At 35.1% G+C, this 14,063-nt stretch overlaps 1 protein-coding gene and 1 long non-coding RNA gene across 5 annotated transcripts in view; one reads left to right on the plus strand and one right to left on the minus strand.

Moving 5' to 3' along the window:
- The window catches only part of KIF6 (kinesin family member 6), a 126,556-nt gene that overhangs the window by 11,925 nt on the left and 100,568 nt on the right, over positions 1-14,063 (minus strand). For all 4 annotated transcript variants that reach the window (XR_015731483.1, XR_004593013.3, XM_034428018.3 and 1 more), the window contains exons 17-19: positions 11,251-11,332; positions 10,225-10,360; positions 9,717-9,811 (exon numbers count right to left, since the gene is read on the minus strand). Coding sequence is in view for 2 of the 4 variants with exons in the window: in XM_034428018.3 (XP_034283909.1) it covers positions 9,717-9,811; positions 10,225-10,360; positions 11,251-11,332 (313 nt within the window). In the remaining 2 variants the exon portion in view is untranslated. The remainder of the gene's footprint in view (positions 1-9,716; positions 9,812-10,224; positions 10,361-11,250; positions 11,333-14,063) is intronic.
- Positions 3,502-6,203, plus strand: LOC148116879 (uncharacterized). Its single transcript, XR_015731484.1, has 2 exons — positions 3,502-3,589; positions 6,034-6,203. It is a non-coding gene; the product is annotated as an uncharacterized LOC148116879 (long non-coding RNA).

Below are 14,063 nucleotides of genomic sequence, written 5' to 3' on the forward strand. Positions count from 1 at the left end.
AGTTAGCATCATTCCAACTCTACAGTTTGCGATCTGCCATAGGAAAAATCAAAATATGGAAGCAAGACAGTGTGCCTTCTTTCCCCATCTTCCAAGCTGCAGAAAGTGTTGGCATCCTTTTCTGATGATTCCATCATTGTGATGATGTAGCTGTGTTTGCGAAGTAGCTGATGATGGAGATTCACAGTCGTTCTAGGATTGCAAAACAGCTTCAGTGACTTTTTGAATTTGTTGCTGCTCTCAGACACAAACGTTTGATTTGGCAATGCATTCCCCAGATAGGGTTCTCAGGGGCTGCCTGAATGAACAACCTGCATGCAGCATTAGCAGTCCACTCAACTATGTCTGCTATTGAAGAAACAGTTGCAGCGGATGGTGACTGTCCAAGACCACAACATTTTTCACCATGTATTCCATGCTCTGGACATGGTTTCTGAAAAGTATTGTTGTAATGTTGATCAACAGAAAATAATATTTTCATGAAGGTGATTGAATGCAGTAAGATTTGAAAGTTGCTATCACACCAAGTTCATAAGCTACGTACATCAGGAAAGTAGTTTTGGATAGCAAGAGGACATTCCTTATGTTCAATAACATCTTGCTGTCTTCAGTAAGAAACTGATAGGCTGATGATTTTTTCTTTCACAGGACAGGACAGGACAGACAGGACAGTTTATTTGGCCTTACTTGATTGTCTTCCTTCTTCCTTTATGATTTGGATTATTTTCCATTTCTGATATATCAGAGAATCCTACATATACATGAATTTATTAAATATTTGACTACATTAAAATTTAGTTGCTATTCAATGAAGATTACTAGCATTATATGGTTACTTGCCCCCAGTGTCCTGTTATTTACATTTCCTCAATTAAGTTATTCCTAGTATTTAATATGACGTCAAGAACAGCTGATAGTTTATGCATTGCTCCATTCTCTGAAGGAGAAACTCGTCAGCAAAATATGCCAGGAATTTCCTGGAAGTATTATGGTTGCAAGATAATTTAATTCTCCTATTAATTTACCTCTTACATATTTGAAAGCTACTTTATGCAATTCAAGTGTAGAAAGCAATCATCATGGCCGAGTGGCAATAGTAGATACCAATAACAGTACTGCTTATTCCTCCACCTATTTTAACTCCAATACAGTCTATAGTATTGCTACAATAGATCACTTCAATTTCTAAGCAGATGTCAATATTTAGCATACAAAAACGTCCTGTTTACTATTGCTTCTGTATCTTTTAACAGATCTCACATATTTTTCTTCATGCCTGCAATCCAAATTCCTGTTTATATATGTGTCAGAAACAAAAGCGACAAAGCACTGTGGATGACTTTGGGGTTGAGCATTATGTCCTTATTTTAAACATCAATTCAAAATGTAAATGCCTATTTTAAGATTTAACCACTAGATGGCAAACTTGAGGCATTCCTTATTTTTTTGTGCTGAAATTAAATTCATCCCTTTGAATTCCAAATAGTTAGTTTGACCAAAATAAATAAATAAATAAAGATGGAATGGAAAATACCATCTCTTAATAGTGTCAGAAGAGCCAAGAAAGCATTTCTCCCTAACTGGAGAACAGGGTCAAAGAGTTTGACTCTACTAAAGCAAAGATTTCCTGCCTACACAGCTGAGAAAGCAGGAACAAGCTTTTAACCCAGTGCTTCCCAAATTTGGGTATATTATCCAAAATTTGGTAAAAGTGTTTTTTCTTTTGGTAATGACACACAAAGGCATTACCCAGTCACAACAGGGACACTTAAACTGACCTAAAGTGTTTTACTTACATTGGGTAAAAAAGACTTTTTGATAGTTTGAGGTAATGAGCCTGGATAGCTCTGCAGACTAAGCACTGTAATTTAACACCAGCTGTCTGCAATTAAAGTAAGTTCGAATCTTGCCAGGCTCAAGGTTGACTCAGCCTTCCATCCTTTCTAAGGTAGGTAAATTGAGGACCCAGTTTGTGGGGGCAATAAGCTGACTTTGTATAAAATATACAAAAGTATGAAGGCTATTGCTTAACGCACTGTAAGCCGCCCTGAGTCTCCGGAGAAGGGCGGCATATAAATCAAATTAAAAAAAAAATGAAAGAAAAACTTTGGGAAGCATTGATTTAACCCCACAATGCCTACAGGAGTCTCTTTTTTAAAATGTATATAGTACAGACTCTATCATTAGTTTGTTAAGTGTGTCATAAAAGTTGAATGAAAGAACCAGCCCACAATTATATGGTAGAGATGCACTGAGAACTTGAAACTCATCATCACTTCTTGCTGCATGTCTGCTTTGTTTACTGCATGAGAACATGGAGTGATAAAGCAACTAGGTCAGTGAGATGAAAAACGAAAGTATGTTTCTTACAGATATTAAGTGACTTGCTGAAAGATATAAAATGGAATACAGTCCTCACTTAACAACCACAAATGGAACCAACATCTCTGTTGCTAAGGGATATAAGTGTCATTAAGTGACACAATGCACGTCTATGATGTACTTACTACCTCACTTCCCCTTCAGTTAAATATCACATGACTGTGACTTGAAATTTTACCTTTGACTCTGGAGAATGGAAGAATTGATTGGGTGCAGAGGGAGGAATGTTAAAAGAGAGGGCAAAGAAAGCCAATAAGAATGGATTTGAATTTTAAATATTGGGGTTAACCAGGGTTTGGAGTACTTCTTTTTCTCCATTTCCTTTCTAATTCCCACTGGTCTGAATGAACAGTGGAGAATGGAATATTAAGCTACTGAAATCTTGTTAATATTCTCCTGGTACAAGGGCTTATTGGATAACAATCAAGATTGGAGGACGTGTGGAGACTTCTGTATTTCCTAAAATGATGGCTTTTGACCCGCTTAGTGTTAATTGTGTGCTGGCAGTAAGGTAACTACACTCAAATTGGATATCTGGGTTAGGCATGAAAAAAGACACTGAAATGGTTTTCTGTGTAAATGAAGAAAGAATTTAATTTCTCAAAGTTTCTCAAATTTCTGCGCACTTTCCGCCGTGCCCTCAAAACATTCCTGTTTCAGCAGGCCGGCCTGGCCTAACTTTCCCTTTATATTGCTTTCGATTTTATTTTAAACTGGGATGTCTTGAATTATCTAGGACCAGAGTGTTTAGTATATTTAATTGGTTTTTGTTTAATTAACATTTGTATTACATGTATTTTTTATCGTTCGCTGTTCACCGCCCTGAGTCCCTCAGGAATAGGGCGGTATATAAATTTAATAAATAAATAAATAAATAAATAAAGTGTTTTTTTTTTAACTTCATTTATCAAATAAGGACATTTCATTTTTACCTGATGAAAATTAGATTTGTCTCTTCTGGCAAGTAATTTATTTCAACTGATTAGTCACTGAAATGTAATTAGTTTTGTTTGCTATTTCTCAAAATGTAGAGGTACCCAGAGGGAGAGTGAAACAGAGAAGAAGACAATTGGAAAGAAGAGAAGACAACATGAAACTTTGATATATTTAAAAAACAGAACAGCCATATATCTCAGTATACAGAGGATAATCTTCTCTTTGAAGTGCTGTCAAAGACCCTTCTTGATTTAAAAGCATCATTTATTTTGTAAGACAAGCCTATCTAATTCCAATTTAAGGATAATAAAACATAAGAAACGGATGACTGTGAAATAGTTACATCGAAAGACTCAGGTTACTTGGCACAGAAAATTTTATCCATAATGGCAAGATAAATTACATAGTTTTCTGTAAACTATAGCATTCTATTGTAAGGAATTATAAAACTATGATGTTTTATTTTTAGAATGCCACATACCTTTAAACTTCCAATCATGTATCATAGAAAGCAAGGTTTGTCACTTTCCCCTTTTAGGTAAACCTCAACAATGAATATATGGTGACAAAGTAATATGAGAACAGGTTGTAAAAATGAAAAAGTGTGACCAATAATCTGATGTTTGTATAGTATTATATATCTTGAATCTAATGACCTACAACTATAGATAATATATAAAGCAGTATCAAGGGTGGTCTTGGCTGAAGGGCTGCTTAAATTGGTCTTTTTTCCTACTGACTTAAATCACTGATTTAAATTGTCCTGGCTTAATCAATTCACCTTGAAAGAAAGGAATAGTCCATGAAGATATACCAGCAATTGGGAGAGAATGTAGTGGTTTAATATCAATATTTGTGTTGCTTATTATTGCTACCCTTGAAATGGTCATTGGAGAGCCACTGCGCAGATTAACATTGAGGCTTCAACACCTGATTTGTTGCTAATTGGACTTTTGCTCATGTATGTCTGCTGAAGGAATTATCAGTGACAAATTTAGTGGCATGACTAAAAACTTGGAGCTGTGGTGGCCAAGAAAACCTCTTGTTGCTCCTTACCATTTTACTCATTCATCACGTCTAGCCTGGGTGGTTCACAATTTCTTCAGAGTGAGAAATTGTGAAGTGAGCAAGGGTGTGTGTGTGTGCCTATGCAGATAGACTCTACAATCTGTTCATGTACAATACCTGGAGACTAGGGCCGTTTTAGGGCATCTTCCAAAAAGGAGCCATCTGTGGTGGCGCAGTGGTTAGAATGCAGTATTGCAGGCTAATTCAGCTCACTGCCAGGAGTTCGTTCCTGATCGGCTCAAGATTGACTCAGCCTTCCATCCTTCTGAGGTTGGTAAAATGAGACCCAGATTATTGGGGGCAATATGCTGACTCTGCAAACTGCATAGAGTGTGCTGTAAAGCACTATGAAGAGGTATACAGGTAGTCGTCAACTTACAACCACAATTGAGCCCAGAATTTCTGTTGCTAAGTGAGTTTTGTCCCATTTTACAACTTTTCTGACCACATTTGTTAAGTGAATCACTGCAGCTGTTAAGTTAGTAGCCCAGATGTTAAGTGAATCTGGCTTCCCCATTTATTTTGCTTGTCAGAGGGTCAAAAAAGGTGATCACATGACCTTGGGACACAGCAGCGGTCATAAATAGGAACCAGTTGCCAAGCATCTGAATTTTGATCATATGACCATGGGGATGCTGCAAAAGTTGTAACTGTGAAAAACAGTCATAAGTCACTTTTTCAGTGCTGTTGTAACTTTGAATGGTCACTAAATGAACTGTTGTAAGTCGAGGACTATCGGTATAAGTCTAAGTGCTATTTCTACCCGAGGAAAACTGGTAGCATAGCTGTCCAGTGTGTATGTTAGTGACGGTCATAAAAATAGAGCAGGTGCAGGTCTGGCTTATTGCTCTGATGCTCTGGTCTGAGAACTCAAAGCATTAAGCTCCCAACAAGAAACACATTGACTGTTTTTTATTGGAGAGACTGATGTGATTCCTCTGATGGTGAGTCAGATGCATCATGGATGAGGGCAGGGATTGGCCCAATATATTACCTTTTCTCAACCATCATATCGATAGCAATTTTTTTGGGTTGAATATCAGTGGGCTTCACTGGGGTATCTGAAAGAAGCCCTGAAACAATGCATCATCAAACATTAAAATACATTCATACTGACAGTTTGGCCCTAAAACTTCAACTTTACTTTCCAATTACATACCTAGGTATTTCTACTGGATATTACTCACATGAATATAGACTTAGCTTTCGACAGGAAAATTTTTAAAATATAAGGGACAGATAATTTTAAAAATCTATAGTGATTATATTCCTTGAATGCCAATATTATTATTTGTCGGATGCCAACACCTGTGTACACATCAAATTAAATACTACAAATACTTTCAGAATATTTAAAAATGCCACCATTTGCTTATATATCATAGTTTGTAACAGGCATTGAAGCATCTTCTATATCTCAGAGTGATGAAAAATGTTTAAGCACAAGTGTTTACAGACTAAATTGTCATAAAAAAGTTATGTTATCCTTGTTTCAGTGGTAGAGGTATATTCACATGGTTTTTACATCAGGCCTACTTTTATATTCTCTTCTGCTATCTAAATTCCTTCAACTAAATATTGAATGACAGTAACTGTTACATACCATATGCTTTGTGTAAACTTTTACTATTACAATTTATTTGACAGATAGAAGATTACAGTTAAATCCTGTTCATTGAATAAATTACCAGTTTGCTTCTGGATGGATTTAGCAACAAAGAGCTTTTTGTGTTTTAGTCCACGGATTTGAAGAAAAATAAAAAGCCCAAAGATCTCATCATATGTAACTATGAGAATGAATAAATAAGTTCACTGTGTCACTGAGATTCACTGGCTCTTTAGGAAGTGGGTGTTTTGTTATTTTATATCCTTAAATGTAGGAAACCAGAAACCTTGCTATGAATTGTTAATGCCTCAAACAGGCTTCAAGAGGTTTAGAATAAATTTTCAGCACAGTGGGACATAAGTTGATGTTCTCTATCACAATGTCAAGAGCTCCATTACAAATTCTTTGCTTGTTACATTGAGAACATAGCTGCAAAAATGGGCATGAGGCATAACACACAATAATACAAAAGTGCTTGAAATATCTGAAAATGTTCATAGAAAACTTAAAAGGGTTATTATAAGTATAACAACATGGATATCATATGTCTGCAAATAAAACCAGAACTCCAAGTCTGCCTCTCATAAAATCTCCCATTTGATTCATGGTCTTGGATTCTTATCTTCAACGTGCATCATAATCATAACCTCTAAGGGACATAGCAGCCAAAAATGAGGACTAGAATCAACAACAAAAATAGCTAACCATGAATGCATTTGCCAAAGTAAGTGTTGCTTGCTCCATATATTTAAATTATTGTCATAAAAATATGTATGTCAATTAGTACCTAATCTCTAGACATTCCATACAATTATAATATCAAAAAAGTCACATGAACTGATTCAACACTGGAATGAAGTCCATAAAATATATTGAACTACATCAGTGGTGGGATTCAAGTAATTTAACAATCCTATTCTTCCCTATTGATTTCTTCCAACAACCAGTTTGCTGAACTGCTCAGAAAGTTAACAACCGGTTCTCCCGAAGTGGTGCGAACTGGCTGAATCCCATCACTGATCTACATACTTTTACAGCAGTAATCACTACTATAGTTTCTGATTTTTCTTGTTTTTCATGTTCCCAGTATATGATGAACTCCTTCATTAAGGATTTAAATATGTAGAAGGGAACACTTTTTGCTTTATATATACATGCACTTTCTAGAAGGGAATATTATACTTCCTGAGAATTATTTTGGAAGAATTTACTTTAAGATTGTGCTAATTAGAAACATTTAATGCAAAATAAAATTATTCTTTTTTTTACTATGACCAAACATAAAAGTTAATGTAGCACAAAAGATCTTGATTATTATGATTATTAAAATTGAAGGAGTGGAAGGATGATGTAACAGTTACTGGAAAATTGACATTAGCAATGCTACAGACCAGTTTATGCTGACATTATTTATTAAAGCCTACAAAATTAGTTGGTGATATGTTTTAATTGTACAATTCAGAGCTGTGGAAGTTTTACAAATTGTGTTTATAATCCTCAGATAACAGCATGTAACATCAAAACCACAGAATCCCAGATTGTGTTAATATGCTGAGCACCGTGCATCATAAAAACTGAGAAAGTTGATACAAAAGTGAAAGAAAGAATGGTAGCACTGCCACAGAAAATGTGGTTAGAAATAACATCCAGCAATGGCTACAGCCACTAACCACTAAGTGTTAATTGGATAGTGCTAACTACTATATTTCAGTTTCCAAAAAACAATAGTTCCTCCCTTCCCTCTCACCATTTTACACTAAAGCCGCTTTACCTATTTGTGTAGTTTATAGACTACTCAAAAACTTCAGTTGTTTCAAAATGCAACAGCCCATGCATTATTTTATATCTGAGCTTCAGGTCCTACATTGGCTTATCATAAGCTCTATGTGCAATTTAGAGAACTGGTTTTGGTGTAGAAGCCCTGAATGGTACAGCACACTTAAAAGTATTTTTAAGACAGCCTTCTGTAAGGAAAAAATGGTTGACCTGATAAGATTTGGGGAAAAATTGTTTCTATTTCCCTTTTACGATGAAGTCGGGAAAACTCAAGCCAGATGGAAGAACTTTTTTATAATGATTCCTATATTATGAAACAACCTTTCCCAAGAAACTACATTAGTCCTAACAGTTATGGAAGCAAGTCCTAACACTTATGGAAGCAAGTGAAGCAGTGGTCTTCTAGAGAGCTTTTTTTAATTAGCTGACAGAATGTCATAGGAATGTTTCCATTATTTCAATTGGGTTGGTTTTAATTTTTCTGTAAAACCTGTCATAATTAATGTGAACATTTTATTAAATTCATAATATTTTTGTATATGGCTTAGATTCATATGATTTTGGCAGCTTAGAAATCTAATAAATACATAAAATGAAATCCTTATTTAATAGTTCATACAAAATGGGCCAGACCTTACTGCTGTTAGGTATATTCACAGCTGAATCTACAATAAACAGAACAACATACCACACAAGTCTTGAATGGCTTCTTGTCATAAATTCCATGCTCATTCTAAAATTATTTGGACAAAAAAGTTAAAGGAAATATCTACCAGATTGCAACTATAGTTAATAAATTGTTAAGAAATACAAGGGAGGATATAATTTTGAAATTATGATGACAAGTTGAAACACTATCCTGAAACCAATGACATGAAATTCAAAGGTTTCTACTTCAATAAGATACAAAAAAAATTATAAGATAATGACTAGAAGAAAGAACAGTTTGACAGCAGGCAATGTACAGATATAAGACTCATAGTTGAGTATGAACTATTAATACCATATAGCTGATTAAAAAATGAAGTGAATCATTAGTCTGGACTAATATAAAAATAATATCCAGATTATAAAAGGTAATACTTTCAATCCATTCTGTATCAGAATAGATTACATATAAAGTACTGGAGCAGGAAATATTTAAGAAGAGAAATCAGGTTGCATCTTATACTGCAGACATCTTCAAGCTCTAAGATTATACTCTTACTGAATTCACAACATGGATTCATTGTATGGAACATTTATGTATTGATTTACAAAATAGCCATATTTATTTATTTTATTTATTTATTGAATTTATATTGCTGCCTATTCGCCCATGGCGACTCAAGGCGGCTTACAGAATATAAAACATTTAAAACAATAAAACTAATAAATTAATATAGTATAATATAATAAAATCAGCCCTCCACCACCCGCCCTGGCAACAGCAGATCACACGAGCCATTTAATGGGCTCCATCCCACTCTGGGTTCCCCAGGCCCGCTGGCAAAACCAGGTGTTCAGTGCCTTCTGGAAGAGTATTAGAGTGGGGCCATTCTAATCTCTGGGGGAATGATGTTCAGAGAGAGGGAGCCACCACAGAGAAGGTCTTTCTTCTGGGTCCCACCAGGTGTATCTTCCTCGGGGATGGGATCCGCAGCATTCTCTGCCTCCCTGCTCTGATGGGTCGGGTAAATGTGACCGCAAGAGACGGTCCCTCAAATAACCTGGTCCCAAGCCATGATGGGCTTTAAAGGTGAGAACCAGCACCTTGAATTGCACCTGGAAGCAAATCAGCAGCCAATGCAGCTTCCGCAGGAGAGGTGAAATGTGCACACCTGGGTCTGCACAGTAGCATGCGGACTGCTGCATTTTGCACCAACTGGAGGTTGGTATATCACTTTACCTATACTGTTCACTCAAAAAAGCAGAAATATCAGAAGACACAGAAAGATACCCATCTTACCTGATAGTACCTGGATGTAGCTGATTTTCAAAAAACAAGGGAGGAGTCTTTAGAACAGTGGCTGAATTCTGCAAAAGTGCCTTTTCTTCTTGGCTCTAATAGGATAAGGATAAGCAATGAATCAGGGGCTAACTCTCATGCCACTAATGTTGAAATCTAAATACTGAAATCCTTACTTTGAATTATAACTTGCCACACAATTTTATGTATATTATGCCTCTCATTATATCACTACATCTTGATGCACTGAAATGGCAAACTCAAGTTTCAAACTTTCTCATAGTTCAGTTGATTAGATGATTAGTCACTTGCCTAGAATTTTATACAGTTTAAGATCTGGGAAGTTAAAATGCTTTATTAGAAGAAGTGGAATGATTACTAATTTTGTGTCATGTTAAGGAGGCAGAGTCTGCATTGAATACTTTATCAAATTCAGATATCCCAATCTTGTTTTCAGCTGACAAATGTAAATATTATTCTGAAAGTGAAAATAAAGACACCTAAATACCTGCAAGCTTTTTGTTTCCTCAGACCACCAAGCTTCAAAATCTTTTTGCAACTTCAGTTTTGCTTTTTCCATGAGGAGCTGCAAGTGTTCAATCTCTATCTTCAGCCCTTTCAAGTGAGTAAACATTGTTTTATAACTGCAAAATGGAAAAGAAAATGTTATTACAGAAGATGCAACAAATCTGTTGCAACTAAAAAGCTGTTATGTAGAACTGAACTGAACATCTCTCACCATTTGATATCTGCTCACACATTGCAAGTTGGGAAATTGATTTATTACTTGTTGGGTATTTCTCTCTTGTTTATTATTTTTTTGTAAAAAATTATAAAGTCTGCTAAACTTATCATGTAGGATATGAATAGAAAAGGCTTTCCCCAAATATTAGCAACTTACTCATCTGTCAAAGAAATGCCCATTGAAGAGGCCAAATTCTCACTGAATAAATGAATACATGTTCATGAATTAGACCCTTTTGGTAAGCAGGTACTCTCCAAGTCTATTCTCAGAAATTGTCCCTAAATCTGGAGAAGGTCTCTGAGAACTCAAGCTTATCCAGTTCTATAGAAGTGCTTGCCTGACTGTGATCTCCTCTATAGTTCTTTGATTTCTGTCTCACCCTACTGTTTTGGATTTTCTCATGTGACCTTGAACTACCTTTGGTCTTTGCCTTTAGAACAATGTTCAGCTGTTCTCTTGCCAGCTTTCCACTATTTCTGTGTTCCAGTTTAGCAAAAGACCCAAAGCAACCAATTGGCACTAAGGTTTGGGGAGACTCTTCTTGAAAAGGGACTTTAGCTAATTATGGGACAAGAGAATATTTAATATCTTTTTCTAGCTAAATCTATGTTTTCCCATTGCTGAAATATGGTCCATGTATAGACAGGTATTAAGCTAACTTAATAGAATATATGTTATATACAGTATATGAAATGTACACATTATTTAGTATTCAGCAACTTATTGTATACAAGAAACATACATACTTAGTTAAGTTTTTAACATATATAATAATCAAGCTAAGAGAACCTTATTTTCTTCTGTTCAATTTGTGTTCGAAGTGCCTCTTCTACTGGATCAGGTTGATTCATTTCTCGAGGACTGATTAGAGCTGCAAATTAAAATCACTCAATGTTAATAATTACATAAATAAAGCCAAGGATACAATTTAAATTGTGGATTTCTCCCTCTCCCCCTTAAAAAGAAATGGTATAAAAAGCATAGAGTGATGTATAAAATACTCTTTTCCAGTTTTCTTCCCATAACCAGCCTATGAAGTAGGCTGAGACAAAGTGTGGCCCCAGGTTATTCACTGAACTTCCATGGCTGAGGATGGACTTGTATCTGTCTCCCCTTTGTTCAATAGAAAGTACATTATATAATATTAATTCTATATGAATTATTTGTTCCAATTCATCTCTTAAATTCTCCTCCAACTTGTCTCCAACAAAATTATTTTGCTTTTAATATTACTATCTTGCATTTCTCCCAGTGATGCTGCTGAGAAAATACCTCGGATTTCCTTTACTATGTGCTTTATTTCCTTTACAGTAAATTTTTTTCATATTTTTTCTGTTCTTGGCAAAGACATTATACAGAGTTGATGAAGTGAAGATATTGAATTAATAATTCATGAATGTATATAAATATTTTCTTAGTAAACGGAAGAAATAATGTCATCTTTTAATAAACTATTTTATTTATTTATTTATATTTATTTATTTATTTATTTTTATTTTTATTTGATTTATATGCCGCCCTTCTCCGGAGACTCAGGGTGGCTTACAGTGCATTAAGCAATAACCTTCATACTTTTGTATATTTTATACAAAGTCAGCTTATTGCCCCCACAAACTGGGTCCTCAATTTACCTACCTTAGAAAGGATGGAAGGCTGAGTCAACCTTGAGTCTGGCAAGATTCGAACTTACTTTAATTGCAGACAGCTGGTGTTAAATTACAGTGCTTAGTGAACTTGCTGATCCCTATGGAAATCTTGCTTAATATTTCCCCACTCCATTAAGTAGTAGTGGATCGTTACATGCCCTTCCAGTTTTTTCTTTCAGGAAAGTGATTGACAGTTCCCTTTTGGAGCTGGGAATGAAACTCTTATCTCAAATGACTGGGAAAATGATGGGATTTCAGTTATTAAAATAATAATAAAATAAATAATAAAATAAAACAACAACAAAAAAATAATGAAGAGCATTTTTAAAAAGTTCACAAAAATAATACTGACTACTGTATAGATCTGCAATAGAAGGGATAAAATATGAAAATATTAGAAATAGTGGTGAACATTGGCTCAGTTGAAAGGTCTTTCCTGCCTCTGCAAAATAACCATTGAACTATTGCAACTAGTAAAATGAAAGTAAAATGCTCCAGTGTAAATGGACAAGCAAAGGTAAGTTAAGGTAACATAAAGATAAGTGCCTGTAACAGGAAAATGTATATGGAGGTTGGATTCACGATGAGAGGGAAGAGAATAAAGGCTGGCATTCATTTCTGACTTCAGAAAGTGGTTCCTGTCTCATACTGGCAATGGGTCAACCAGATAGTATGGCTCAGTTTATGGTCATCTGAAACAAGAAAGGCACTCACTTTTCTCCTCACTTTCAAACAGCAGGATTTCAGAGAATGGAGGGAAAAAGTCTTCTCCAGAATCCAGAGAAAAGACAAGTTGTATTTTTTTTTTTAAAAAAAATCAGGGCAAGTTACTTGTTCCTGATATAAGTGAATGTAACAGAGATTAATCTTATTTGTAAAACTTAATTTTATAATTAAAAACAAATTAAAAACAATACACAAATCTAATCAGTGCACACCCACAAAGGATGACAGATAAAAGAGGCTATTCTGATCCGGAGAAAATGAATCAGCTCTAGGTACAGTTCTTTCATCTACTTAAAAATATTTAAAAAGCATTTTTATATGCTTATATTTGTCAGATGTTTTCTTATGGAGGAGATATGATTTGAAGGTTAAAACTTGACAAATTCCAATAAATAATCTTTGGACAACATCCCTTCCATCTGCTTTTGTTGTAAGAAAAACCATATGCCATTTTATGCTATCAATGTGATAGCCAGGATGATGTAGTTAGACTAGGACTATGAAGACCTACATTCAAGTCATGCTTCAGACAGGGCAGCTAGGTGCTCCTGGTTGCTGGTATTTCTGAGCTAACGCACTCCATGTTTATGGAGAAGGAATAGGAAGGTTGCTATGTATACTGTGTGAGCTCCTGGAAGAAAGGCACCAATTTTTTTTAAAAAAAGCTATATATCTTTAAAAGTTTAAAATCCAAAGGTTCAAGAGACAAAGAAATGGAATATTAAACAAAATTTAGAATCAGATGTCCAGTCAGCATCTGCTAACGGACATTTATAGGTGTCAGCAATAATACAATAAATGCAGTTTAAGCCTTTTCTGTTTGGTATCTGCCTTCAGACTCATCCCAATCCTGCCGGCTTTTTCCAAGGCCTTAAAGATCTGCTTTTAACAAGCTTGACGCCCTGGGGGTGTGGGTGAGCCCATTTCTTGGCTGTGTTAACTGGGATGATTTTTAGTGTTGTAGATCGGTTGCTCAGATGCTATTCATGTTATTTGTAATTTATTTCTTGTTTTTAATGGTTAGTTGCCCAGAGTCATGTACAATATTTGAGGAATAAATCAACATAGATGAAATACATAAATATGCCAGTCATTCATCAAATATTAACAACTAATAGTCTGATCTGGGACAAGCATATGAACATCTCAGATAATTTTCATGCCTACATTTACTTTAAATGTTATTTTTTAACTACATTATTACAACTAAAAAAAGAAAAAGGGAAGCAA

The sequence above is a fragment of the Pantherophis guttatus genome, chromosome 1, assembly GCF_059756535.1.
Source record: "Pantherophis guttatus breed Tessera chromosome 1, ASM5975653v1, whole genome shotgun sequence".
In the NCBI taxonomy this organism is placed as follows: Eukaryota; Metazoa; Chordata; class Lepidosauria; order Squamata; family Colubridae; genus Pantherophis; species Pantherophis guttatus.